At 42.0% G+C, this 27,658-nt stretch overlaps 2 protein-coding genes across 2 annotated transcripts; both read right to left on the bottom strand.

Moving 5' to 3' along the window:
- Positions 1 to 6,632: 6,632 nt before the first annotated feature.
- Positions 6,633 to 19,322, bottom strand: cyp4v2a (cytochrome P450, family 4, subfamily V, member 2a; the record flags this gene model as incomplete). The annotated part of the gene is made up of 11 exons (XM_083655765.1): positions 6,633 to 6,808; positions 7,522 to 7,701; positions 7,854 to 7,988; positions 10,962 to 11,064; positions 11,858 to 12,031; positions 13,809 to 13,935; positions 14,136 to 14,205; positions 14,340 to 14,530; positions 15,777 to 15,862; positions 18,796 to 18,908; positions 19,136 to 19,322. The coding sequence occupies 11 exons, from the start codon at positions 19,320 to 19,322 to the stop codon at positions 6,633 to 6,635; spliced, it is 1,542 nt and encodes a 513-aa protein (XP_083511891.1).
- A 1,626-nt stretch (positions 19,323 to 20,948) lies between these two features.
- On the bottom strand, positions 20,949 to 26,608 carry tlr3 (toll-like receptor 3). Its single transcript, XM_083655764.1, has 5 exons — positions 26,585 to 26,608; positions 25,539 to 26,008; positions 24,781 to 24,978; positions 22,755 to 24,604; positions 20,949 to 22,007 (listed from the first exon to the last, which is right to left on the bottom strand). The coding sequence occupies exons 2-5, from the start codon at positions 25,998 to 26,000 to the stop codon at positions 21,779 to 21,781; spliced, it is 2,739 nt and encodes a 912-aa protein (XP_083511890.1). The 5' UTR covers positions 26,001 to 26,008; positions 26,585 to 26,608; the 3' UTR covers positions 20,949 to 21,778.
- Positions 26,609 to 27,658: the final 1,050 nt, after the last annotated feature.

Genomic DNA, 27,658 nt, shown 5'->3' with positions numbered 1-27,658 from the left:
ACATACGTACATACGTACGTATGTATGTATGTATGTATGTATGTATGTATGTATGTATGGACATACATACATACATACATACATACGTGTGTGGGGGGTTAAATGGCAAAAGCGTACGTAACGGCTGAAACTAAGGAACCTCAACCCATTACTCCAACTGTGCTGTAACCTTATTACTGCAGTTTTACATTTCTGAGTACAGTAAACCTTGAAAACAGGCCCGTATCTAGGGTGAGGTTACTGGGTGGGCAATTGAAAATTTTGGGGGGGCAATGAAAATAGCCATACCAAAAAAAAACTTGCCAAAAATGTGCCTAACTTTGGAACAGTATTGCCGACAAGCTAGTATGCCATACAGTAGCTGGTACCAGGTCCGTTTTTAGCCTGTTACATCTTTGGCGGTAGGTTGCCCAAAGGTTCTCGGTTTGGGGATGGGGATTAAGTTGCATTATATTCTAACACTAAACTGTTCCACTAGGTGTCCACATTGTGCTGTGGGTAACCTAAGTATGAACTTTCACTCAGGGGACAGGCCAATGTTTACAAAACTCCTTTTATTAAAACTATTTGCAAACTAACTATGTACGTACATACATACAAACTAACTAACAAACTAACTATTTACACAACTGTTATTATATTCACAAGACTTTTAGTCTTAAAAGTGAAAAGAAAACAACTTTGAAAGCAGATTGATTTACCATAAAACTTAAAAACATCCTTCATCCATAATTTCAATAATCAACTCGATAACAGTTATTTTCATTGGATGACCTTATTTCTCAAATCAAATTAAAGACTAGTGCAGTGAGACTTAACCATAGCTAAAAACGATTTGCCATTTAGCCTTCAAACCTATATTTACAAGACTTTTAGTCTTATTCAAACTCAAACTGAAATTAAAACTTTGAAAGCAGATTGACTTTGTTACCCTAACAAATAAATAACAATCCTTCATCCATAGTTTAAAATAATCAACTCCATAATATTATTTTCATTGGATGAGCTTATTTCTCAAATCAAATTAAAGCTATAACTACTGTTAGGTGCCCTAAACTAACTAACCCAGTGGTCTCCAACCTTCGGGTCGCGACCCTAAGTGGGGTCGCCTGGAATTCAAAAAAGGAGATTCATTTTTTTTTTTTTGGGGGTGGGCAAGATTAATTTTTGGGTGGGCATAGCCCACCCCTGCCACCCCCTAGATCCGGCCCTGCTTGAAAATATAAATTAGGCTAAGCTTCTCCAGTTATACAGTACATAGGCCAAAAAGTTCCTTGATTGCATATGACCTCATTCCAAAGTCACCGTAGTAACACTGCATTTTCTAAGAATTTGGATTAAACAACTGCCATACAAATCGCTACCAATGGACATAATACCAATGTCCTATATATTTGGGTGTTTTGAGTTTGGTAGAGAATGTTTACAAAACGTCTACTAACTTTTATAGTTTAACTTCAACAGTATTAAATTTAGTGATAATGAAATTCATTTGTTTAATCAAAAATACTTAATTAGGACAAATGATCATTGAAAGATTTTTGTTTATCGCTATAGCCACTAGATGGCAGAATAACATAAGGACTACCCTTCAATTTGTATTTGAATTAAAGATTGTTTAGCAAACCTATTTCTAATTTATAAAGATATTCCATAATTAAAATACAAGAAAATCATAAGAAAGAAAGAAAAAAGATCAGGACTTCCAAAAGATGATTACAAATCAAAAGTTTATTACATCTCAGAGTATACACATTTGAGTTTGTCCAAAAACAAAAATACAGTAGACTATATTAAAAGTATATTTAGTTCACTCAGATTTGTGAGTCTATTGATTACTCATGCATGCAAAGAACAAAACAAAATATACTCTATTCATTGCATGTACAACAAAATGTATCACTCAATACCTTGGTGTGTGTGTGTGTGTGTGTGTGTGTGTGTGTGTGTGTGTGTGTGTGTGTGTGTGTGTGTGTGTGTGTGTTTGTGTTTGTGTGTTTATTTTTTATTGTTTATTTAGATCCCCATTAGCTGCCACACATGGAAGCAGCTATTCTTCCTGGGGTCCACAACATAAAAGTAAAAAAAAAAAATACATGCATTTGATGGATACAATTATTCAAATACAGTTTGTATACCTTAAATCATGAAAAAAATGAGGTAATGCTATGTAAGCTTTCTTAAAATATAACCACAACCCAACTATGGTTGCTTTTGATTAAAACAGTTTACAGATAAACATAAAAGAAAATAAAAAATTAACGAACACCGACACCAAATTCAGATTCACATAAATCAATGTTCAATCAACAGACTCTTTTTAAGATGTTTTTTGAACAGACTTAAAGACTGGGTGTGTCTCATACCATCAGACAGCTTGTTCCATAATGCAGTGGCTCTATACATAACAGATTTTTGAGTAGATATTACATTTGTGGAAGGCAATACAAGTAATCTCCTAGACACTTGTCTTGTTGAATAATCATGAATATCTTCAATATGACAGATCCTAGAGTATAAAGATGTAGGCTTGGCCTGTATACAAATTTTATGAAAAAAGGAGAGAAGATTATAAGAAAGCCTATCCCCAACCTTTAACCACTGAAGCTTACTATGCAAAACATTAACATATAACTTTGTAAGGGCATTTCAGAACAAGGCGAGCAGCTCTGTTTTGATCAATTTGTAACTTATGAATGTCTTCCTTTGTTGCACTAGACCATACCATCGAACAGTAGTCTAAAAGTGAGATAGCACCAATGCCTGAATTACCTGTGCTCTATTGTGATCATTCAATAAGTAGGCACATCTCTTGATAACAGATACAGCTCTCCCCATTTTTGCTGCTACATTGTCGACATGAGCAGACCAAGTCAGCTTTTCATCAAGGGTTAGACCTAGTCATTTCACATAGGACACTTGTTCCAGCGCAAACTTCTTCATCTCAAGGGATAATTTAAACGCTTTACTTAATGTATGGCTAGAACCAAAAAATATACATTTTGTTTGAGCTACAAGTTTAAGTACTAATGTATTGTGTTCCACCCATTTAGATACAAGATCAAGTTCACTGTGCAAAACACTGTTTAGTTCTTCAATGTTATTGGAGGCTGTGTAAAGGGTGGAATCATCAGCATACATGGTCATTGAAGCTTTTTTCAGTGCTAATGGAAGATCCTTGGTAAATATAGAATACAATAGTGGACCTAAGCAGCTCCCTTGTGGGACCCCACATTCTAATTTACTAGTGGTGGAAAAACTAGCATTGAAATAGACATTCTGTTTTCTATGTGTTAGATAACCTTCAAACCAATGAATTGCGTTTTCACAGAAACCATACGCACATAGTTTTTTCAATAGAAGTCCATGATCAATTACGTCAAATGCAGCGCTGAAATCAAGGAGAACTGCACCTACAATTTTTTTGTCATCAATATGACTACGCCATGCATCTGTCATCTGCAATAGTGCCGTACCTGTTGAGTGGCCTTCTTTAGGCATGCGGATGGATGGAATCTAGACCATGCAAGGAAAAGTACTGTAACATTTGATCAAACACTATCCTTTCCAGTATGTTACTAAGTATGGGAAGGATGCTAATTGGCCTACTGTTAGACCCACTATCTTTATCTTTATTGTTTATTTAAGCAGGGACAGTACACAATAAATATGTTGCACCAGAGATAGCTAAAAGCTAATTTGCATCTGTAGTCCCTGGGCACACAGTACATATCAAATACAGCAATTAAAAGAAAATCCTAATGTCTAAACAATCAAGATACATGACAAAAAAATTATACTTACTATTAGCAAGATAATACATATACAATGCGCATAACAGTAAAATAGAACACATAGAGGTAGATAGCAATCCACTAAAATCACACATTAGCAAATGAGGTAGTGGTGAAAAATAAATAATGTCATAGCACAAAAATAAATAGTATATGAGACCACACCAATGACTATAGGTGGCCACAAGACTGACCCCTCTCAGTCACTTCTTAATAGAGGATTTAAAACCTTTGAGAGTACTGCAGCCTTTAATTACTGCTGGCAGGGTGTTCCACAGCCCGCCCGCTTTGACTGTGAATGCAGATTGACTGAATTGAGTGAATCTAAAAGGCATGCAACAGTCCCCTCTAGTGGAGGCTCTTGTAGTTCTCACACTGGTGTTGCGATTTGTTACTAATTTGTTGAATGGCGGGGGCGGCAAGGCCGTGGAAGATCCTATACAACAAACAGACATTTGCCATCAACAGAAAATTGTCAAGTGTTAGAAAGTTATATTTCTTGATAATGTCACAATGATGATAAATGTTAGGTTTTTTATCCAGGACCTTCAGCGCTTCCTTGAATAGAGTAAAGAGTGGCTGCGTTGTTGTTTTATTGGCCTGGGACCAAGTAGTGGCACAGTAAGATAGATGTGATAAAATGAAAGAATGAAGATACAGTTTCGCCGCATCTGTGCTCAGCTGACATCGAATGAATCTAAATTGCAGAAGATTACGTTTGACAGTCCCTGCAGTTTTCTTTATGTGCTTTTTGAAGGAGAGGTTGCTATCTAAAATAATACCCAGGTATTTAAACTCCTGGACAACCTCCACCCTCTGCCCCTTAACAAAGATGTCAGGTGGGGGGGTGTTATTACGCCTTATAGAGAAATACATGTTCACGGTTTTAGAGACATTCAAGGTCAGGCAGGAGTCATTCAGTCAATTAGATAACTTTTCCATAGCGACTGAGCACAGATGCAGCTTTCTGTTTGGAGTCAGCGTGTACATATATGACTAAAAGCATTCATACCATTTTGTATTAAAGGAATAATTTTGGCCGCTTTCCATGATTCAGGGAAGACACCTTGCCTAAGGCTGCAGTTGAAAATGTGCCAAACTGGTACTGCAATATGTTCCGCCATTATTCTAATGAGATTCCCATCAAGATTATCAAGACCAAATTGTGTGTTGTTTTTCACCAGCCTCAATAGTTTTTTGACTTCTTCTAAGGAGACTGGTTTCAGCTCAAATATACATCTTATCTTTCATAATATTTTCTTTGATCAAATTGACAGACACATCATCTCTCAAGTTATTCATTTTGCTCCTTAGATTAGTCACCTTTTGAATAAAGAAATCATTGAAGTAATTGGCAATTTCTAAAGGTTTTGTGATAAAATCACCACCAGCTTCAATAAATGAAGGGGTGTAATATACTTCCTAGTATATTATTAAAAATATTCCATATTTTCTTTCCATTATTCCTATACTCAGACATTTTGTTTTTCGAAATATGTTTTTTTCTTAGACCTATTTAACTCATTGAGTGCCAGCCACTTTTGGAGAACGGACGCTCCCAGTGCCAGAGTTTCAGAGCGTTTTCAGTGATTTCTCGAGGCCCACAGAATATTGTGTGATATTACTATGTAAACACCGAACACGCAAAAAGAACAAGGAGACTCTATTGTATCATCAGCAAAAAAAAGTTTATTGATACCATTTTCCGTTCTTTAGTTATCAGCCGGAGAAGATAGGTCAAAAACAGCAAAAACAGGCATTTCCATCTAGAAGCTGAGATATTCAGCCTTTTGTGAAATTAAGCATTTCAAGCACATTCACTGACTCTAGCTAATATTTTCTGATGTAGTGACGTGGTGTAGTTGTGTGCTGCCCTGCGTGCCCCACCCCCCTCTCCCCCCTCAGCTGCAAACTCCTCCCCACACTAGTAACACACAGCTTCACGCACCCAGCGTCTATTTTCGGAGTGCTTTTTGTGCGCCGCCTCCCAGGCAGCGCGACAAGGAAATGCCAACCCGGACTGCAGGGAAAGGTTTGGCACTTCGGCGTCGGGTGCTGCCTTTCTGGCGGCTAATCGTGTGAAGAAACATTGCAGACAGACAGACAGAGGCAGAGGAGCTCAGTTGTGTGCGCGGATTGACTGCTGTTGGCAGGCACCGTCAGTTGCAGCCAGAGCAATCTACATGGCTCTGGGCTGCAGCATGAGCGGTTTCTCTTTGATCAGGGGGCTTTTTCAGGCTGTATTCCGGACATTTCTCTAATCTGGAGAGCACTGTCGCCACCTGATGAGTCCGTAAAATAGGTTATACAGCTTCAATAGCTACAATATTTGTACAGGAAATACATAAGGCTTTGATCCACGTCCCACCGTCAAAAAAGGCAATTGACGACAGCTATCGTCTTTGGCACTCTACGTTACTAATTACTTTGACGACAGGCGTCGTCATTGGCACTCAATGAGTTAATTTGGTTGCATTATTTCTAATTTTCCTATAATTTATCCAGTCAGTTGGATCTTTGGATGTTGTAGCTTTCAACTTTAAATTGTCTCTTTGAGTCATAGTCTTTCTCAATTCATCATCAATCCAAGGAGCAGAATGACCTCGTACTGTAAACTTTCTTAGTGTGTCTTTTCTAAGTGTGTGTGTGTGTGTGTGTGCACACACACACAAGCCTCAAGCCTCTGACAAGCCTCAATGTTGAAGTAGCGCAAGATGGACGCCAAAATCACCTTTTCTTCCATCATTGCAAAACGCACGCGCGCGCGTGTGTGTGTGTGCGCGCGTGTTAAGAAAGCATGTAGAGAAAGGCTTGTGAACGGTAGAAGAGGTGCTGGTTCTATGGAGCAGGCTGGGCCTTCCTCCGCTCCAGTTTGATCCAGATGCCCTTCTCTGGCCGCAGGATGAGCTCCCCCAGTGGCCGGAGATCATCACGCTTCTGACAAGCCTCAATGTTGAAGTAGCGCAAGATGGACGCCAAAATCACCTTTTCTTCCATCATTGCAAAACGCTGACCTGAGTACAAAGCTCTATTGTTACTGTTACACATAGCCTACACAGCAAACAAACAACAAACAAACAAACAAACAAATTTACTCAAGACCGCCACACACACACGGACGCACTCAGGCATGCACACACGCACGCACGCACGCACGCACGCACGCACGCACGCACGCACGCACGCACGCACACACACACACACACACACACAGACACACACACACACAGACACACACACACCACCACAACAACAACAACAACAACAACATGTATGGAGACAGATGCAATAAACTCACTGCAAAGTTATCCATCCCCAGAATGAGGCTACAGTAACTCAACTCTGTGGGCCATATCTTACGCCCAGGGCAAGGGCAAGCTTAGACTCACTTCTCACTGAGTCTGTATCCGCTTCCGCTCACCAAACGTCTGGGAGCCGAGACTAGGGTAAGTGTTACCTTTGCTAGTTTCTAGCACTCAAAATCTCTCTTTAACTTTAAATAACCTGGTCGCTGAAACACATCCTTTGATGTACTGACCCACTGAAACACATCCTTTGATGTACTGACCCACTGAAACACATCCTTTGATGTACTGACCCACTGGTAATTAAAAGGAATTCTTTTTGATTTTGAGTGCTAGAAACTAGCAAAGATAACGCTTGCCCTTGCCCTTGCACTTGCACTGGGCTTAAGATATGGCCCTGTGACTCTAACTCCTGTTCGTACCTATACAGTTGCGGAGTCCAGCAGAGAAGGGGATGTATGCGTACGGATGCCTCCCCACTGAATTCTCGGGCAAGAAGCGTTCTGGCCGAAACTCCTCGGGTTCGGGGAAGTAACGTGGGTCCCGGTGAAGAGAGTAGGGCAAAATGACGGTATTGGCACCTTTGGGTATCTTGAACCCATCTGCAAAAGCAATTTAACTGTGAAAAATGCTCCTCACCCATAATAACCACAAGTAGTTGTTGTCTCTGAGATAATAAGCTTGCCTTTGATTACATAGCTCATTTGGGTTTGCATTAAACAATGCGTGGGGCATGTGTATGCTGCTAACTCACTGATGTGGCAGTCTTCACCGATGCTGCGGGCAAAGAAGGGCACAGACGGAAACAGGCGCAGGGACTCCTTTACCACACACTCCAGGTACTTCAGCTTCTTCAGGTCCTCTGTGTTTATGGGCCGGTCAGACGCACCTGAGCACAGAAGACAGATAAGAAAGCAGAAAGGAGTCTAGTGCAGTTTATACTCTATTAGCTCTGTCCTTTTTAGGAGCAGTGTCTATTGGATATTATCCCATCCGACAGCGTATGCCTGAAGACTTTTTCATCCTTGGTGTCACCAACCTTGCATACCTTTCTCCTTTAGGTCCGCAAGTCGGGTATAAGGCTGGTTTCACACCGACGACCCACGCCTTGCCTTGCCTCAACCCACGCCTACGCCGAGCTGGGCGTGAACCTGTTACACGCTTTTGCGATCACACCGCACGCCTTTTGCACGCCGAACCTGGAGCCGAGTCACAAGCGCCTCTCCTCTCTCCCGACTGTATTTTTTCACGTGTTGTCCAGAATTGTCATGGGTAGCCTCTACGTAAAATAAATCTGATATATTTAATGTTCTATTGATGCTGGATATGTATAACCAGGTCTGACTATAGTCGGACATTTTAGAGAGGTGATCTTGCAAGAATATGTGCTGGCAGCCTGGCACAACAACATTGTCCATCTTGCTTCTTCGGTCGCTATTCTCTCTCATGAAGATTTGTTTGCCGACAGGGAGAAAGCCCCACGTGATAGCCACCCGTCAATCTCTCTCTCGCTCTCTCTCTCTGCTCAATACTGTTGTAGAAACTCCATTTTATTTTGAAATTCAGTTGACTTTGCCAGTTCCCACGGATATTGTCGCGTTTTTCTTTCATGGCTTGACAGAAAAGCCTGCCTGCACGCGCCTTGTCGGCGTGAAAATAGAACTCTCGCCTATTCGATAAAATCGGCAAGGCACAGGCAAGGCGTGGGTACACGCAGGGTTCACGCTCAGGCGTCCGGTGTACACAGCCTCGTTGACTAAAACGGACGCCTATTAAAAAGCGTGGGTAAAGGCAAGGCATAGGCAAGGCTTGGGTCGCCGGTGTGAAACCAGCCTAACCCTTGGCGGCCGTTACCATTGAACTGCTCCCAAATGTCTTCACCCTTCAGCAAGACTGCAAGATGAACAGCGGGTCTTACTACGAGGGTAACGCATCCGGCGAAGAGGGAACTTCCCTCCAGCTCTCCCTCTCCCCGGCTCCATCCTCCCCTCTCCCTCCAGCCTCTCCACCACCTCTGCCTGCCGCCGAAGCTGTGCCACACCAAGCGGCGAGGGGGCCTCGCTTTGACCTCCCCGGGATGATCTCCTCCACAGCAGCTCGCCACCTCAGCATCGAACTGCCTGCGCTGGGGACGGCATGCAGTGATGGGCATGCTGCTTCGCTCTGGCCTCCCTTGCCGGGTCTTCAGGAGCTGAAAACTGGGTCTGGCTACAAGGTGGGAAGATATGACAAGGATGGCGGGTGAGGATGGCCATGGCTTCCTCCATGGCCCTGCTGAGAGGCATGTCTGTGGCGGACATCTGTGCAGCGGCCTTATGGGCCTCAGCAGGCCCCTTCATCCGCTTCTACCTAAAAGATGTCTCAGGGAGCTCTCTGACCCACTCAGTACTGGGGGCACGAGAAAGCAGGTAATCCCTCTTTCCACGCTCCATTACGCACGAACCAGTGCAAAATCCCAGACTAGAGCAAATGGTCAGGAGCTTTACGCAGGGGCTTCTCTAAAAAGAAACTTCCCCTGTTCTTTCTCGCTAGGGAAGAGAATACCTGGGCAGTGGACACTATAATGTATGCTTGCCCTAGGCACCTTCCCAGCAGTTCAATGGTAACGCCCAAGGGTTATACCCGACTTGCGGACCTAAAGGAGAACGGTGTGGAAGTGGGTGTGACCATGGTTGGTGACACCAAGGATGAAAAAGTCTTCAGTCATACGCTGTCGCGTGGGATAATACAGTGGTGTAGTCTACGTGATACGCAGGTATACACCGTATACCCACTAGAAAAGGTCCCGGATTTCGGTATACCCACTTAAAAATGTGCAAGGATACGTAACATCGTTTTGTGACAGAACTTTAACTTTTCCATTCATAAAATTCACCCTGTGCGCTCTGTCGTGACCATAGGGGCTTCCGTCGAGCATGAGCGAGGGGGGGGGGGATAAATGTTCTTAAACTTGAGGATTAGTTTGTCCTTTCCACTGCAATTTCAACTGGTGCAAACTTTGCATCTGTTATTGCTAGAAGGCCATCCAGCTTATGTCATGGGAAAAAAACTGAGGCCATAGTAAATCCTCATAGCACCGATCAATAATTCAATTGTATCTACTTTGGCAAGGATCTGCACTATCATCCATGTATGAGTTCACTATTATCCATGTATGAGTTCACTATTATCCATGTATGAGTTCACTATTATCCATGTATGAGTTCACTATCATCCATGTATGAGTTCACTGTTATCCATGTATGAGTTCACTATTATCCATGTATGAGTTCACTATCATCCATGTATGAGTTCACTATTATCCATGTATGAGTTCACTATTATCCATGTATGAGTTCACTATCATCCATGTATGAGTTCACTATTATCCATGTATGAGTTCACTATCATCCATGTATGAGTTCACTATTATCCATGTATGAGTTCACTATTATCCATGTATGAGTTCACTATTATCCATGTATGAGTTCACTATCATCCATGTATGAGTTCACTATTATCCATGTATGAGTTCACTATCATCCATGTATGAGTTCACTATTATCCATGTATGAGTTCACTATTATCCATGTATGAGTTCACTATTATCCATGTATGAGTTCACTATTATCCATGTATGAGTTCACTATTATCCATGTATGAGTTCACTATCATCCATGTATGAGTTCACTATCATCCATGTATGAGTTCACTGTTATCCATGTATGAGTTCACTATTATCCATGTATGAGTTCCCTTTGACTTGTAAAGAACAAATGAGTCCCAACAAAGATGAGTCAAAGGCCTGCGGTCAGGAAAAGAAATGATGTCATGAAAGTGAGAATGTGGGTGGTGACAGGGGAGAGGGCCATGTTGCTATTACCCAAAACCTCCTGAAGCTCTTGTTGAACTTTCCTCTGAACCTCAGGATGGGAGCCAAGCAGATGGATGGCCCAGTTCATGGCGGCTGCTGTAGTGTCATGACCCTGCAAAAAGGAGGCAATTATGGAACATCTAAATAAATGTCTGTTAAGTCACTATCTATCTGATAGTCAGTTAACACGAGCATATGGCCCATTGATGCTTTGCATTTTCAGTATTGCAGCATTTATGAACTTGGTGTCTGTGGTGACACAGGGTGGGCAGAGCTAACACAAGACTCACTACTGTAGGTTCCTGTGATGTCACTCAGGCAGTTGTGATGTCATCAGTGATGTCACTCGAGCAACTGTAATGTAGTATGATGAGCCGATGGCGCACAGTTGCACGATGGTGCCTAGGTGGTTGGCCTGTGTGTGTGTGTGTGTGTGTGTGTGTGTGTGTCTGTCCTCCGTCCGTCCCTCCGTCTGTCTGTCATTCCAGTCTCCACCCAGAATCTAGTCCTCGCAAAACTGGCATTTAAAGGGTTAAAGGTAATTCTGAATATTTGGTATCTACATTATGGTGAGGGCTGAAGTTAATGGGGGGGGGAATAACGATACATTAATTTGTGTGGATTTTTACACACTAAAAGTCATTGTCAAAAGTGTGCGCAGACAATTTGGTGCTGTTATTTCATTTAAACAAACACACACACACGCGCACATGCACATGCACACACGCACGCACACACACACACACACACACGCACGCACGCACGCACGCACACACACACACACACACACACGCACGCACGCACGCACGCACGCACGCACGCACGCACGCACACACACACACACACACACACACACACACACACACACACAGGTGATAAACAGTGGTTGAGTTGAAGTCACTAACCCTAAACATGAAGGTGTCCACCTCCTCCTGGATGTCCTGGTGGCTCATCTTGTGACCGTTCTCATCTGTGGTCTTCAGCAGCATGTCCAGGAAGGCCCGTCTCTTCCTGACGCCCTGGTCAGATTCACTGTCTGACTCAATGTAGGAAATGTGCTCTGCTCTTTCATATATCACCTGGGAAGAAAGAATGATTGAAGAAGAGAATTAGGATGAATTCAGATCCAGGCAAACGGCTCAATATATTTTAAATACTTGAAAAGACAGGAACATTGATCTATTATAAGTTCTATGCCCCCAGTGGTACAAGAGAAATATTATGTCAAGAAGTTGTTTCAGCCAATATCCAAAAAGATTTCAGGTCTGAATGGACTACTAGTTGATTAGATACTAGTGAATGAGTGCATCATTATTGCATTAAAAACCCTCTCAACACTGACTGATTAGGGCCCAAGCACCGGCACCGGTGGCGAAGGCCCTATTGCATTCCAAAGGATTTTTATTATTATTATTCTCTGTGTTTGAGCACATTTTTGAGGGGCTAAACATGCTCAGAAAATTGTGCAACTTTGCACATGCCTCAGAAGTGGCGAAAAATTTCATATTTCAAGGGTCTTGGGCATGGGCGTGGCTAAATGGCTCCATAGCGCCCCCTATTAATTAAACGGAATAGCCCTCGCGCTACGTTTCACCCATTGACATATGTATATAATGGACCAACGGAGCTCATTGACTTTGACACAGCAAAATGAAGCTCACTTCCGGATATTGTTTGATTTCGTTTGATTGGTTGAATGAATTAATGCTACACGGAAGTACGAGGAGAGGGGGCGGCTGCCCCTAGCGGCTGCCGGGGGAGTTTCCGAATTTGCCCTGTCTCTGTTATCGCCGTAATGCATTATGGGTAGTCAGCTACTTTGGCTAATAGTAGCGGCTAACGCTACTTACTTTACATTGCACTAAAACGGCACTGAATGACCAAATTTATTTAACTTTTAACCATTTCGAGTAACACTGTTTCCACGGTCAGTGATGATTTGGGGTGCCATGTCATCTGCTGGTGTTGGTCCACTGTGTTTTCTGAAGTCCACAGTCAACGCAGCCATCTACCAGGACGTTTTAGAGCACTTCATGCTTCCTTCTGCTGACAAGCTTTATGGAGATGCTGATTTCATTTTCCAGCAGGACTTGGCACCTGCCCACACTGCCAAAAGTACCAAAAGCTGGTTCAATGACCATGGTATTACTGTGCTTGATTGGCCAGCAAACTCGCCTGACCTGAACCCCATCGAGAATCTATGGGGTATTGTCAAGAGGAAGATGAAAGACACCAGACCCAACAATGCAGATGACCTGAAGGCCGCTATCAAAGCAACCTGGGCTTCCATCACACCTCAGCAGTGCCACAGGCTGATCGCCTCCATGCCACGCTGCATTGATGCAGTCATTCATGCAAAAGGAGGCCCAACCAAGTATTGAGTGCATGGAAATTAACTTTATTTATTTTTTATTTTTTTATTGATGTAATATTCTAATTTTCTGAGACACTGAATAGTGGGTTTTCATTATCTGTAAGCCATAACCATCAAAATTACAAGAAATAATTTATATATGAGTTTCACTTTCTGAAATGAAAATCTTTTTCACGATATTCTAATTTTTTGAGCTGCACCTCAAATTGTATATGCCAATGTTCAGTTACGATGGTAGCGCCACCTACTGGCAGCATGGAAGCAACCTTATGTGACAAACGGCATCCGATTCACATGAAAGCTACACGGCCCGCTCTACATGTGATATACAACAACACACCGCAATTAGCGGGTTCTCTCAAGCGACACCTAGTGGCCACCCGCGGCGGCCGCACGGCCCCACGCGCGCCGGGTGCGAGGGCCCACAACGCCGCTTGCACCTTTAATTCACTTTGCTTTTTGATCCCAACTCCAATACTCACATTGGATGTGAAGGAATGGAGAATCTTGAGCCTCTTGTTATGCTCCCAGCCCTCACCAAAGTAGTTGTATATGAAGTCAGGCCAAAACCAGGGCATCCTCTGTCTACGAGTGATAATTTCACCCATTCTAAGGATGAAGGGACATCAAAAGAAAATATATATACTGTATCAAAAGAAAAGAGACACAGTATGAAACATTAAAAGAAAAGTGACATACTGTATGAAACACAATATCACATCATTTATGCATCATGATTGTCTATGTCTGTGTTATGAAAACAGTATAACGTTTCAAAAGGCCAAACAAAATAGAAAACAAGAACTCACTTGTACACACTCTGAACATACTCTGAGTCAGAATCACTCTGGGCGTAAATTTTCTTGCCCATCGCAGTTTCTGGAGAGAGAAAAAAAAGCAACGTGTTCAAAGAAGCGCAACACCCAATGCCACAGATCCCAAACAGTGTAGAAAAGGTATTGTATATCAGATATGCATATACGGTACACCTACACACAGTTGTATATACTCACCGCAGATAATGTCGAGGGCACAGAGGGTGATGTGATTGGAGCAGCAGAAGGGGTCCTTCCCCACCTCCTTCTCCAGCTTCCCCAGCAGAACCTCCACCTGCTCGTTCATCACCTCCAGGAAGTCCGTCAGGATGGAGAAGTGGAAGGTGGGAGTCAGCATCTTCCGCCGCTGACGCCACTTCAGCCCGGTGCTGATCAACAGAGGGAGGAGAGTGACAGAGACGACCGGACCAGAGTAAATGAATAGAGATAAAGAAATAGCTAGGTGAATAGAATGATTGAAGATTATGTTGGATGGAAATATACACGTGGATTATGGACGTGACTAGAAATGAAGTGAATTGATTGGAAGAATCATGGTACTGTATTAGGATGAATACATAGCTCCCCAAAGATTCAATTATGGCATAAGAAACATGTGAGAATCACATTCACTTTACACTAACCGACCAAGTACACTAACAGTAAATATTTGGGGGATAAGCGTTTTAGTTGTTGTTATTATTATTATTATTATTATTATTATTATTATTATTATTATTAATACTGCCCTTTGCCTTGATGGAAAGATGACGGCTTTGGAAAGAAATTAATACACAGGCATCAACTTCACTCTTTATATTTGTCTAAAGAAATCAAGAAATTATTAATTTCTTGATTTCTTGCTTAAAGCATAAGCCTTTAGATCAAAGTGGCTTTGAGATAATGAAAGCATTCAATCAGGTGTGTCCAAACTTTTGACTGGTCGTGTATCACTGTACATCAAAGTATTGATACATTCAGCATTCTGCCATTGTGTGCAAACAGTGCAGCATGCAGTAGGTGGCAGTCATAGGTAAGAGTCAGAAGTGCTTTGGACCAACAAACGCTGGCCTATAAAGTGGCCTGTTGTGTACACTTGTGCAAACAGCCAGATAGGATAAGTAAACACTGTAGTATAGACAGTGCATAGTGAGTATGGCAAATGGCTCATGGGAAGAAGCTGTTGAGGTGACATACTAATGGACTACTGACTGTCATCTCCCAGATTTCTTTTTTTATTATAATTTTTTTTAATACTGTATGCTTCAAAAAAGTAATCTTCCTCACTGCCAATTTTATTTTTCAAGCATGGGAGCAAAGAGAGAACCTTTTATTCAGAAACTGATGTATTGTTTTATATTGCTGTCCTGCCCATTGCTGTCTTGCGACTTGTAGTCTAAATTTACCATTGTTATTGTTTTATGTTTTATTGTTGTTTATAAACCCATGGGGGTTGGGCACCTAGAGTGCATGACACTTAAATCAATCAATCAATCAATGTATCACATGTTTCCTGTTTTTTTCCTTTCTTTTTATTAATGCAAGATTGATGTTTTTCCATGTCCGGCGTATGACGTTGACGGGTTTATTATCCTACATGGTGTATGAGGCAGACCATTCTGTGGGGTTAGGTACCTGGTCAGCAGGCCAGTTCCAAGCCAAGGGTGGAGGAACGTGTATACATAGGCTTTCTCCATATGAACTGGGTTGTTTAGAACCGTCTAGAAAAGATGCAATAGAATCAACAATCATGCAATACACAGTAGGCTATGTGTAGTGCAAAACTATCTATACTACTATAATATCATGAAAGATAGTACTGTAATTGTGTGTGAGTTGTTTATTTGATAGACCTCACACAGACGTATTTGGGTGGAATTACACATTTGGGGTTACACACTTCGACTAATATTGCACTCTCACTGCAATTGCATATTAGGCAAATTATGTTAGGCCTATATAGGACGAATCAGCGTGACGTCACTTGCCACCCAGAAATGCGGAACTCCGCAGCAGTTAATAGTATGAGTTGTGCCAAACAAACGTTAATATCTCAAAAACTATACATGACATCGCTTATATTTTGACATTCTGAGTAAGAGCAGAAGTATCTCAAGAGTTTGATGTATAATATATGTGTAGCGAAGCTAGTGTGCTCGCTGGGGGCAAAGCTTTGGGGCTTGCCTCGTGAAGTGTGCTGGATCGTGGATGAAGGCTCACGGGCTGTGATCGATCAGAATCACGGAGATGGAGATAGGGACCGACATGTCGGTCCTGGGACGCGGTTGAATTACCACTGTTGACCTGTCTGGGTGTAAGGCAGTTGGTCACCAGGGCCTGGCTGGTTGTAAGACAGCAGGGGTTCAGTTCGGGTCCGCAATTGGTTGTGCTAATGGTTGACATTATTAACACATTGAGTGCCAGCCGTTTTTTCAATCCTGTAGGTAAGTTGTGCCAGGTTTTTTTTTGAGGATTCTGGCTCATTTTACAAGAGCCGAGGATTCTTTTCTGTTAAGACTTCGTGAACACCAATCATCTAAAAAGAACTAATAGAATGTGTGCTTTCTCTGTCTAAAAGAGTTAGTTTGCAGAGTTAGTAGTTATGTAGATATTAGCCGTTGAGTACAGCATGGTTTCAGAGATTTTCAGAGAGTTTAGAGATAAATGGATTTTTAGAACCACCTCACGTGCCTGTGATTATGGGTGCCCTTGGGCAAGTCTGTATACTGTATTGTGTGTGTGTGTGTGTGTGTGTGTGTGTGTGTGTGTGTGTGTGTGTGTGTGTGTGTGTGTGTGTGTGTGTCCAAACTCCTCCCTCCGTCTGTGCTGCGGAGGGAGGAGGCTCCGCGGCCGCTCTCGGGCAGTCTGGACTGTAAAACTGGCTCGTTCGTTTCTTGAGGTGTCGGCTGAGAGCTTTGAAGAAGCTTTTGCGATTCTGGTCTTATTTATGCGCAAAGGTACTCGAGTGTGTGTGTGTGCGCGCGCGCGCGCGTGTGTGTGTGTGTGTGTGTGTGTGTGTGTGTGAAATCGAAAAAGTTTTCGCCCAGCTATTTCCTTGAAAATTAGACTGGCTTTCTCCAGCGGACCCGTGGCTGTGGCTTTCTCTCTGTCTGGAGAGAACTGTCGCCACTTAGTGGTCGGTAAAATAGATTATACACATTCTCTTCCTCCAATATTGATATAGAAGACGTAAAAGGGGTTGATTGATGTCCCACCGTCAAAAAAAAAAAGTGTTTATGTAAGACGAGATATCTCGTCTTTGGCACTCAACGGTTGGATTATGTAAGACGAGATATCTCGTCCATGGCACTCAACGTGTTAAGGGAGTAAGAATGCCTGAAGAAGTATGGAAGTCGAAGGAATCAAGCAGGAATCTCTCGGATGAGGTGTAGCGTCACGGAACACTTGTTTATATGGTCGCGTTCCTGTGTATGACATCACGTCATTGGTGATGTCACAACGTTCGAGAGAGCTATGACATCATCGGTGTTATAAGAAGATAATATAAGAGAGGGCTACGACGCTCTGGATCAAAGTTGATAAATTTAAAAAAGAAGGTGCTCTTTGGAACTCAAAGGGGGAAAGTCCATAAGAAAGTAGAAAAAAAAAAGTCCAAGGCAACTCTTCTTATGAATAAAAAGCCTTTATTCTAACTTGGCTAGTTCAAACACTCCAACATGTTTCGGCCTAAGCCTTCATCAGGGACAATCTGAATGAGCCGAACCCCAGTGCTGACAGATAACAAGGTCTTGATTACCAATGACCAACAGCTTGTGCCTAGTCATGTCATAGTAAATCACATCAGTTACATCTGTAAAGCCTGTAGGGGTCAGCAAATACCAGATACTTTGAATACAGATTGACAAAAAAACATCAAAAATCCATGAAACATCACAGGAAAATACAATAAAAGACCAAGATGACTACTTACACAGTAGAGTATAGAATATACACTGGCCATTGCATCAAACCCATAACTTATTACAGGCATCAATAAATGAGGCATTCATAAACAGGACAACAAATCAATAGAATCATTAAGACCAGGGGGGACAGTAGCCTGTAATTTGTGAATCCACCGGCTTTCTTTTTGGTTCAAGGCTTTCTGTCTATCTCCTCGTCGAATATAAGAGAGGGCTACGACGCTCTGGATCAAAGTTATGTCTGACATCGCCGATGACCTCACAGGTGAACTCTATGCTATGACATCATTGTCATCGTTGATGATGTCATCATCATTACGTCGTTGGCGCGCCGGCTGGTAGGCATCGACTGCCCCAAGAACAGGCCTGACGGTGGGCCATTATGGACCGTTTCTACAATATGCATGTCGTGTTAAAGTTGTGTGAACTGTCGCAGTTTTTAAGATGTAAACAGAGTTAGCTGGCTATAGCCAGACAATCAAGCATCACGCCACTTGGGCTCCATAGGGTTCCATTGCCGTTGCCACCCAGTGACGCGGTTTGTTTACCAAAATGCTGCTCGGCTGATCCCTCGTATAAAGAGTAATAAAAATCTAAAGAAAAATATATATTCAGTTTCCTTAACTCTTATAAGGTTATTTCATGGATCAAAGACAATACAGGTGGACATTTATAAATAAATATTTACTTGATGTTGTAAATCTATAATCGTGTATAGGTGCGTAGAGTACCTCAATAGTTTCAGCATGGAACAACATCACAAATGGGATTGGTCCAATCCAGATTTTAACCAGCGGTGCATTCTGGAACTCTTTTGCAAACTCAGCAATTTGACAAAAGAACTCTGAAAAAGAAAAAAGAAAACTTTTTAGATGACTGTCCCCTTACTCAGGTAATCAGTTACTTCATCACAGTCAAGTAAAACAGTTGTATTGTGCTCCACTGAGCACAACTTTGCATTGACAAACACATAGTGAAACAAATATAAACCAGAATCTGCAGTCTAACAGAGTTGTTAAATGACATGTCTTTTCCCACTCCTCTCCAGTCTATTACTCTCTGCTTTCTCACCTCTACCATCGGCTTTGAACTGCAGTGCATTTCCAATTATCGGGTATGTTCCTCCAATCTCCGGAATAGGCTTCATCATAACCCATTTGTGCAGGTATCTGCTAAGCAGCTTGTATGTGATGGAGAAGATAGCAGCAATAAAGAAGCTAAGTAAAGCCACTGTATATCCACTTAGTACAACTGCCATCTATTCACAGTGCATGTGTGTGTGCAACACAAACCTTTCCTCAATAACACAACCCAGCTGCCCCCCTGCACCCTCACTGCTAGGACTACTACTACTATTTATTTTTTTGCCCTACCCTCCCACTAGGCTACTGCCAACCCACTGACAACATGGAGAACATGTGTGTGTGTGTGTGTGTGTGTGTGTGTGTGTGTGTGTGCCAGTCACATACATGATTGCTCAATGATTAATATTGTTATCTCAGCATAGACTTAGTAAATACAAGGAAAGGGAAATCATTGACGAGTGACTACCCATACAAATAACAAAGTACAGATAAAAAGCACGATAAAATACTAAAAAGAAGAGGCAATAAAAAGATAAACAAGGTAAAAAAGATAATTCAATTCAATTCGAACTTTATTTCAGACACAAGCGCAGGTCCATAAAAAAACAATACAAGACATAAAATACATAAAGATACATTATAAATGCATAAGGACAACACTAAAATAAATACAAGGCATCATAAAACATAGAGGCTCTTTCTCCGATGTCGCCACAAAGGAGAATAGAACCTGGTGTTGCTTAAGGCAGGATTGGTTAAGGCCACAATAACCCTGTTCACAGAGGCATCTAATCGACACATAAATCTGTACATGAGATTTCTCAAAAGTGCATTTAGTGTGGGTATACCCATAGTGACAAACAGCTGACTGGCACTACTATGCCAACGAGGGACACGCAAGAGCAGTCGTAGAGCATCATTATAAGCCACATTAAGTTTTTTCATGCTGCTTTTTCTGTAGCTGCCCCACAGGTGAGCAGTGTACAGTGGCATACAGTACGTTCTGAACAGTGACACTTTGACATCAGCTGTACATATATGGAATTTACGTATCAACATGTTTGCCTGTGCGTACTTTTTACGAGAGCCAGGTAGGGAGGACAGGGTAAGAGATAAGAGAGATAAAAAAAAGTGCAACCTAAGTCCAACCTTTGAAATGTTGCTGGTGCTCCGTGCAAACCAAAGGGCATCAGCCTGATTGAACCTGAACAGAGCGCTTGGAAGTTCGAACTCTGAATTTTGTCAAGTCCTTTGAGGCTTTTGTTAAGGGGAATTACCAGTACCCTTTGCAGAGGTCAAGGGTCGTTGGAAGTTGGCTTCAGTACAGGAACAAGTCTGGCTGGAATGCAGCAGGTGGGCTCCCTGATCGGCAAAATTTCTACTAACTTTTATAGTTTAACTTCAACAGTGTTAAATTGAGTAATAATGAAATTCATTTGTTTAATCAAAAATACTTACCAAGGACAAAATTATCATTAAAAAATTCAGTTTATTGCTATAGCCACTAGATGGCAGAATAACATAAGGGCTACCCTTCAATTTGTATTTCAATTAAAGATTGTTTAGCAAACCCATTCCTAATTTATAAAGATATTCCATTAATTAAAATACAAGAAAATCATAAGAAAGAAAGAAAAAAGATCAGCAATTGCAAAGGATGATTACAAATCAAATGTTTATTACATATCAGAGTATACACATTTGAGTTTGTCCAAAAAAAATATATAGTAGATCATTTATTTAACTCAGATTTGTGAGTCTATTGATTAAAATAGAAAAAGAGAATAGAAAAAGGGGCTCGCGACAACATTCGCGCCGATGGACAACATTTAATAGACAGAGACAAACAGTTTTGATCCGATGCGGATCTTCGTCAGTGTCATGTGAAGCACATACATTTCAGGATGTGTTTATATAGGTACCGGTACATAGGTGCATACTTCCGCCTACTGGCTTGGAGGTAGACCCAGGCTCACTTTAAAGAGGAAATGCTATCTAAGAACAAAGCTTGTAAGTATAACGAAAAGGTGTACATGTATCAAAAAAAGTATCAGAAGACACAGGCTTGAGTTCAAATTTCAAAGGTGATTCAGTTAGTCAATACTTTTTAGTATACTAAGGAAAGACACATCAGGTAGCCTACATTCGATATTTTTTCTTGTTCTCGACATCATGTGCAAAAAACTGTTTCAAAGCACTCAACCACATAGTATATAGGTCCATAAGAACATTTTCAAGAATATATTTGAGTCAAATTCTTCCTCCAGGAAAAACAACAAAGAAAATAGGGAACAAGGAATACAGAATTTCTGGATTCCTTGATGAGTAATCTATTGATTACTCATCCATGCAAAGAACAAAACAAAAAAGTACTATATTCATTGCATGCACAACAAAATGTATCACTCAATACCATTTGTGTGTGTGTGTGTGCGTGTGTGTGTGTGTGTGTGTGTGTGTGTGTATGTGTATGTGTGTGTGTGTGTGTGTGTGTGCCATATTAGCCATCTATCTGCAAGTTGCAGATAGCTAATATGTGACACTGTCTGCAGACTGCAACCACCTCTTAAAACAGTCAACATGTCATTTCCAAAGCACTTTTTCCACTATTAACAATGGAATACAGTCACTACTGTAAGCGATTGGTCAAGCCAAGTGCTATGCAGAGCTTCTGGTGGAAGGCAGGCACCCTCTCCCTGTGGACAGGCCAGTTCAGGATGCAGCGTGAGCGCAGCATGCCCCTACGCAGGAACAGCGCGTGAGACAAGCGGGAGTCGTGCACGTCCTGCAGGAAGACCAGAACCACAGAGTCCCTGCTGTCTTCGATGACCTGGTGAAGTGCGTGGTGCACTTTAAATCTGGAGGGGGTCAGAGACAACGTTGAGCAACTTTAAAGCTGAACAACACAATATACAGTATACAATGAAAACAATGTGTTGTAAGAGGTACAGTATTATACATTTAGATCCCCCCCCCTTATGCTTTAACCTGTGTGGGGGAAAAACATGTCTCATGTTAAGATAAGGGAACGTGTGTTTGATTTAACGTCTACACCAGAAACATGTCTCATGTTAAGATAAGGCAACGTGTGTTTGATTTACCGTCTACACCAGAAACATGTCTCATGCTAAGATAAGGCAACGTGTGTTTGATTTACCGTCTACACCAGAAACATGTCTCATGTTAAGATAAGGCAACGTGTGTTTGATTTACCGTCTACACCAGAAACATGTCTCATGTTAAGATAAGGCAACGTGTGTTTGATTTACCGTCTACACCAGAAACATGTCTCATGCTAAGATAAGGCAACGTGTGTTTGATTTACCGTCTACACCAGAAACATGTCTCATGCTAAGATAAGGCAACGTGTGTTTGATTTACCATCTACACCAGAAACATGTCTCATGTTAAGACAAGGCAACGTCTGTTTGATTTACCGTCTACACCAGAAACATGTCTCATGTTAAGATAAGGCAACGTGTGTTTGATTTACCGTCTACACCAGAAACATGTCTCATGTTAAGATAAGGCAACGTCTGTTTGATTTACCGTCTACACCAGAAACATGTCTCATGTTAAGATAAGGGAACGTGTGTTTGATTTACCGTCTACACCAGGGATCTTTGAGCAGTTTTTCAGTGACGACAAATAAGATTTTCCTGGATCTTCTCATGTTATCCACAATGGACTGTAGCCGTGGCATGCCAGGCACTGAATCCCGATCCTCCAAAAAAAAGGTGCGGTTTTCATCCTCTAGGGGGAGCAAACTTCTCTCCACCCAGTTGGTGTCTCCCTCTGCGTGGATGACATAAGCATCATACTCAAACTGCCTGCCTTCTTCAACTGTGGCATCACTGAACCCTAATGTGCGATTGATCAGAATGTTCCAATAAAACTGAATCCTCCAACCGTGGAACCGTACTAGAAGTGCAGTTACCATCAACGTGATAACAGCAGTGCTGTTTAGTATAAAAAGGGCCCGAAATGGGGTCATATCTTTGCAAGAGAGTGTGTCAAAGTCCATGATAGAGTGGTTAAAGTAGGCTAGTGGAGTGTTGCACACATACTGCCCCTTCAGATCTGGCAAGCTGCTGTTGGTTTTATTCAACCACGTTACAAACCACAAGATGCTCTCGCAGGTACAGTCAAATGGATTTCTGTCCATAACCAGTAGGCTGAGGTTGGCCATGGCTGTCTTGAACACTTCTGGCCTGACCGCTGTGATGAAGTTCTTCTGTAAACTTAAAACCTGCAATGAGAGCAGGTCATCAAAGACAGAGTCTGTAAGGCTGTTTAGGAGATTGTTATTGAGGCTAAGTTGATGGAGGTTCTTCAACCCTCTCAGAGCCTTGACTGGAATCTCATCCAGCCCGGTAGAATTCATCTGCAATGTGGATAAGCTCTGAAGCCCCCTGAGAAACAAGACTGGTCCACCTACGTTGGCACTCTTCCACATCCGTGCTAAGTTATTGTGTTGGAGCTTCAGTATCTTCAGGTTCACTAGTCCATCAAAGAGATCCACACTGATGGAAGCAATGTTGTTGTTACTGAGGTCCAGGTGGGTGAGGTTGGACAGGTGCCTGAATGGAGAGGGATCCAGGTCCACACGGCCTGTCAGGCTTCTTCCTAAAATTAGGAGCCTAAGACTGGGCACATTAGTAAAAGAGTCTGGGCTTAGCTTGATTTTCTGGTGGTTATCATAGAGGTGAATCTCTTGAATCTGATCTAGGCCTTTAAACTCTTCACCAGTTAGAGTTTGACTGATAAAATTGAAATCCAGAAAAAGACTAGTGAGGTTCCTAAAAGCGGAGAAGGCTCCAGGACCTATCTTTTTTATATTAGTGCCTGTCAGATCCAGCTTCCTGAGAGGTGATGCCGCAAATGAGGCAAAGGTCATGTTGGTGATGCTGTTCAGTGTTACGCAACTGCTCCAGCCCATTTCCAGGTCCCGGAGACTGGTCAAACCTGTAAAGGTGTGCTCTGTGATTTCTCGAATTGCAGTTCTCTCTAATACGAAGCTCTCCAGTGCCCCTAAAGGTTTGAAGGAGAAGTCGTCAATAAGAGGGGTGGAGGAAGTGTGACCTTTCACCATAGCCTTTCTCATGTCGAGTTTTTTCAAACTTTTGAGCCCCAGAAATGTTGACTCGGTCAGGTGTTTGATGTTGTTGTCGGCCAGAAACAGAATCTCCAGTCTAGACAGCCATTGAAATGAACCGTCAATTTTACCCATGCTATTATTGGATACATCCAGAAAGGTGAGATTGGTTTTCTCGAGCCCTCTGAAGGTGGTATTTGTGAGTGTGACCAGCTTTGTATTTTGGAGAGATAAGCTTTTGATGGCAGTCCCTGCCAGCTCTGTGCAGAGTCTGGAAATCATCTTCTTAGTGCCCAGATTGCTCCCATCCATGGCTAACATCTGGATTCTTGCAATGGGCTTGAAGCACCCAGGCTCAAACTGCAATAAAACACAACAGAATTATTGTGAATAATATTGCAGAGATCTTACAATGCCTATAGTGAGATGCAAAGGGAAGCAAAACAGACAACTGAAAGCAGGGTGATGCTGCCATATTACATGTCCTAGTCCTAATTTTAACCATTTCATTTCCCATTTCTTAGTGACTCTCGTACCGGCGATGTCAGACGTAGAGATGACAGGTTGAGGAATCGTAGAGATGATGAATTGCTGAGGAAGGAGAAATCATCTTGCTTCAGAGTAGAGATGTCATTGCTAGACAGGCTAATGCTTACAAGGCTAGGGAGCTGGAGCCCAGATCCAAGCCTGGCTGACTTTAACTTGTTTTTGGATACATCAAGAAAAGTCAAGCTCTGTGAATGACAAAAGGAGAGATCAAACAAAATGTGAGTTCATGTAATGCACGCACAAAAGTCCATAACACAGTGTTGAGATGCATGCTACATGGGACAATTACTCTATTCACCTCATGTTCCAACGCGGGGGGGGGTCAGCCAATTACTTCCTATTGTGTTTACATTTCCTGGGACAGTACAGTACTTATATTGTGTTCATTGTGTTATCGGCCTTTAGAATCACCTGCCACTCAAATTGCAGCCAGTGAGTCAGACTAGGTTTGACCAGGTAAAACCTTATGGGTAAAACAGACAGCGTTTTGAACAGGAAGTCGTAACTGGGTCAAGTGGGCGGGACTACATAAGGTAAACCTACATTCATAGGGCATGCATGAAACCATCACTATACCGCTTTAATTACTATTTACTCTCATTTCATTTTAATCAATATCTCCATTGTCATCACCACCATTATCGTATCATTCTGTGATTAGGCTTTAAACACAATAAAGTATTAAATAAATAATAAATAAATATCTCTCTCCACAGCAATACAGTGACAAAAAAGACCCCTGTACCTCTAGGGCAGAGAAGGGCTCTCCTTCTAGTCTGGTCAGTCTGTTGCCAGCAATATTCAATCGTGTTAGATTGAGACAGTGGCTCAGATCGCTTTCCTTCAGCAAAGACACTTCATTGTGCTCCACATTCAGAGTCTTCAGCAGAGCCAGCGATTGACACAAAGCCCCGCCGCCGAGCTTGGTGAGACTGTTGAAGCCCACGTCCAGGTGGAGGAGGCCTGGGTACGGAGCCAACGACACTGGGTTTAGCTGCACCAGTCTGTTGTGAGACATGTCCAGGCTGGTGAGGTTCCTAGGAAGGTCGGGAGGGATGTCCCCGAGGCTGAGGTGTCTGCAGTCAGCACTACCATGTTGTACGCTGCAGGTTGTGTTCCTCTGAGGTGCCAGGCCATGGCATGGTCCAGTCATTAAACAGCATAAGCTGATGACCCATGGTAGGAGAAGGACATGAGGGAGATACATCGCTTCCCCTTTACAAAACAATAAAATACAAAATTATAATAATAATACAAAACAGATGGAGAGAAATGATGCAGCACTAGTGTAGACCTATGGGTTTTGTTCAAGTCAAGTCCAATTGTATTTACAGTATACAGCACATTTCATGCAGTGTGCTGCACATACAAGTTATTACAAATAATAGCAATAAAAGAGTGTAATAAAATAGCATTGGGAAAAAATAACATGATGAAATGAGACGAATGTAACAGCAGCGCCGATAAGGCTCTAATCAAAGACTCTCAAAGGATTTGGTCTCATGTGTCAGTGAAAGTTCTGTTTAAGTTTGAATTAAATCTATAATCTGCTCTGCTCCATGTGACATTTTAATCAGAATTACTTTTTGTTCTTTATTATAGTGAAAAGTATAGTGAATAAAAAAGCGAACTTGCTATTTCTGAAAATGCATTAGGCTATATAACAGCATCATTCCAATATAGCCTATGCTTGTTTTTAATGTAGACCAGTCTACAGGAGAAATAATGTTACCTCCTGAACTGACACTGGTCTGATATGCTGCAGTTCAAATAGGTGTGTAGAGTTCTTACCAGATGCCTAAACGTTACTTCGTGGATTCCAAGCAGTGCACTCACTCACAACACCACAGTCTCCATCTACTACTTCTGCAAAAACGAAGGCACAAGGCGGCTTACTGGCTGTGTAGAAGTGAAACTAGGAAGTGAGAAACTTAAGTTTCGTTTCCCCATGTCTCAAGCATGGTCTCAAGTGCCTCTGAATAATAATTAACTATTTCGTGCCTGGTTTATTTCACAGTCAACACAGAAGGTGTTTTTTTTGTAGGTTGGGCCATCATAAAGCAACATACACTCCAATATAGTAACAACATGAATTTGCAAAATGAGGATACATACACAAATGCAGAAAAGGCTATATGCAAACAGTCAAAATAGCCTATATAGGCTATAGGAAAATAAGACATAGCCTATAAGCAAAATCCCTATAGTGGACTGTACGTCCTGTGTCTATAGTCTATAGGCTATGTCTTATTTTCCTATAGCCTATATAGGCTATTTTGACTGTTTGCATATAGCCTTTTCTGCATTTGTGTATGTATCCTCATTTTGCGTATTCATGTTGTTACTATATTGGAGTGTATGTTGCTTTATGATGGCCCAACCTACAGTATGTCATAGCACTGCCCACCTCACGTCATTGCCTCTGAACTGTGCCACGTATGTCTCTTACTCAGGTGCGGTGGCCGACGCCCAGCTATTCCAGCCTGATGAAGACCCTGTGTGGTTGAAACGCGCGTAGCGTTTTTGTTTGCCCGTGTACCCTTATGAAGATATATTCTGTTTGTAACACTGCTGTGGACACGAATATACTACTTCGGGATTACCGTAAATACTATTTCTTGTAAAACTTCAAGGAGCTCCCTTCGTATTTTTGTTTACTATTTGCCTGCTGAGCTGCCTTGGTCCACAATTCTGTGTCCCCCTAAGGTCTTGATGACGGAATAAAAACCCTGAAAGGACATTCATCGCGTGCTGGCGTTCCTTGTTTTTTTAATGCTCAATTTACAACTGAGAGGAAAACAAAGACAGTGATATTACAACATGCAACTTGTCAGTTTGTTACATTCAACATGTCAACACAACCCT

This window comes from Poromitra crassiceps, assembly GCF_964638095.1.
Source record: "Poromitra crassiceps genome assembly, chromosome: 19".
NCBI classification, from domain to species: Eukaryota; Metazoa; Chordata; class Actinopteri; order Beryciformes; family Melamphaidae; genus Poromitra; species Poromitra crassiceps.
The sequence above is the reverse complement of the archived record's forward strand: the minus strand, read 5'-3'. Positions and strand labels throughout refer to the sequence as shown.

What these genes read in the sequence shown, in the direction of transcription:
- tlr3 (XM_083655764.1), bottom strand. Translation starts at nt 26,000, where the DNA reads ATGTATCTCCCTCATGTCCTTCTCCTACCATGGGTCATCAGCTTATGC. An exon ending in AGCCCTTCTCTGCCCTAGAG is followed by an intron (nt 24,979 to 25,538) that starts GTACAGGGGTCT and finishes TGTCATTCACAG; the next exon opens with AGCTTGACTTTTCTTGATGT. An exon ending in CTCTACGTCTGACATCGCCG is followed by an intron (nt 24,605 to 24,780) that starts GTACGAGAGTCA and finishes GTTTTATTGCAG; the next exon opens with TTTGAGCCTGGGTGCTTCAA.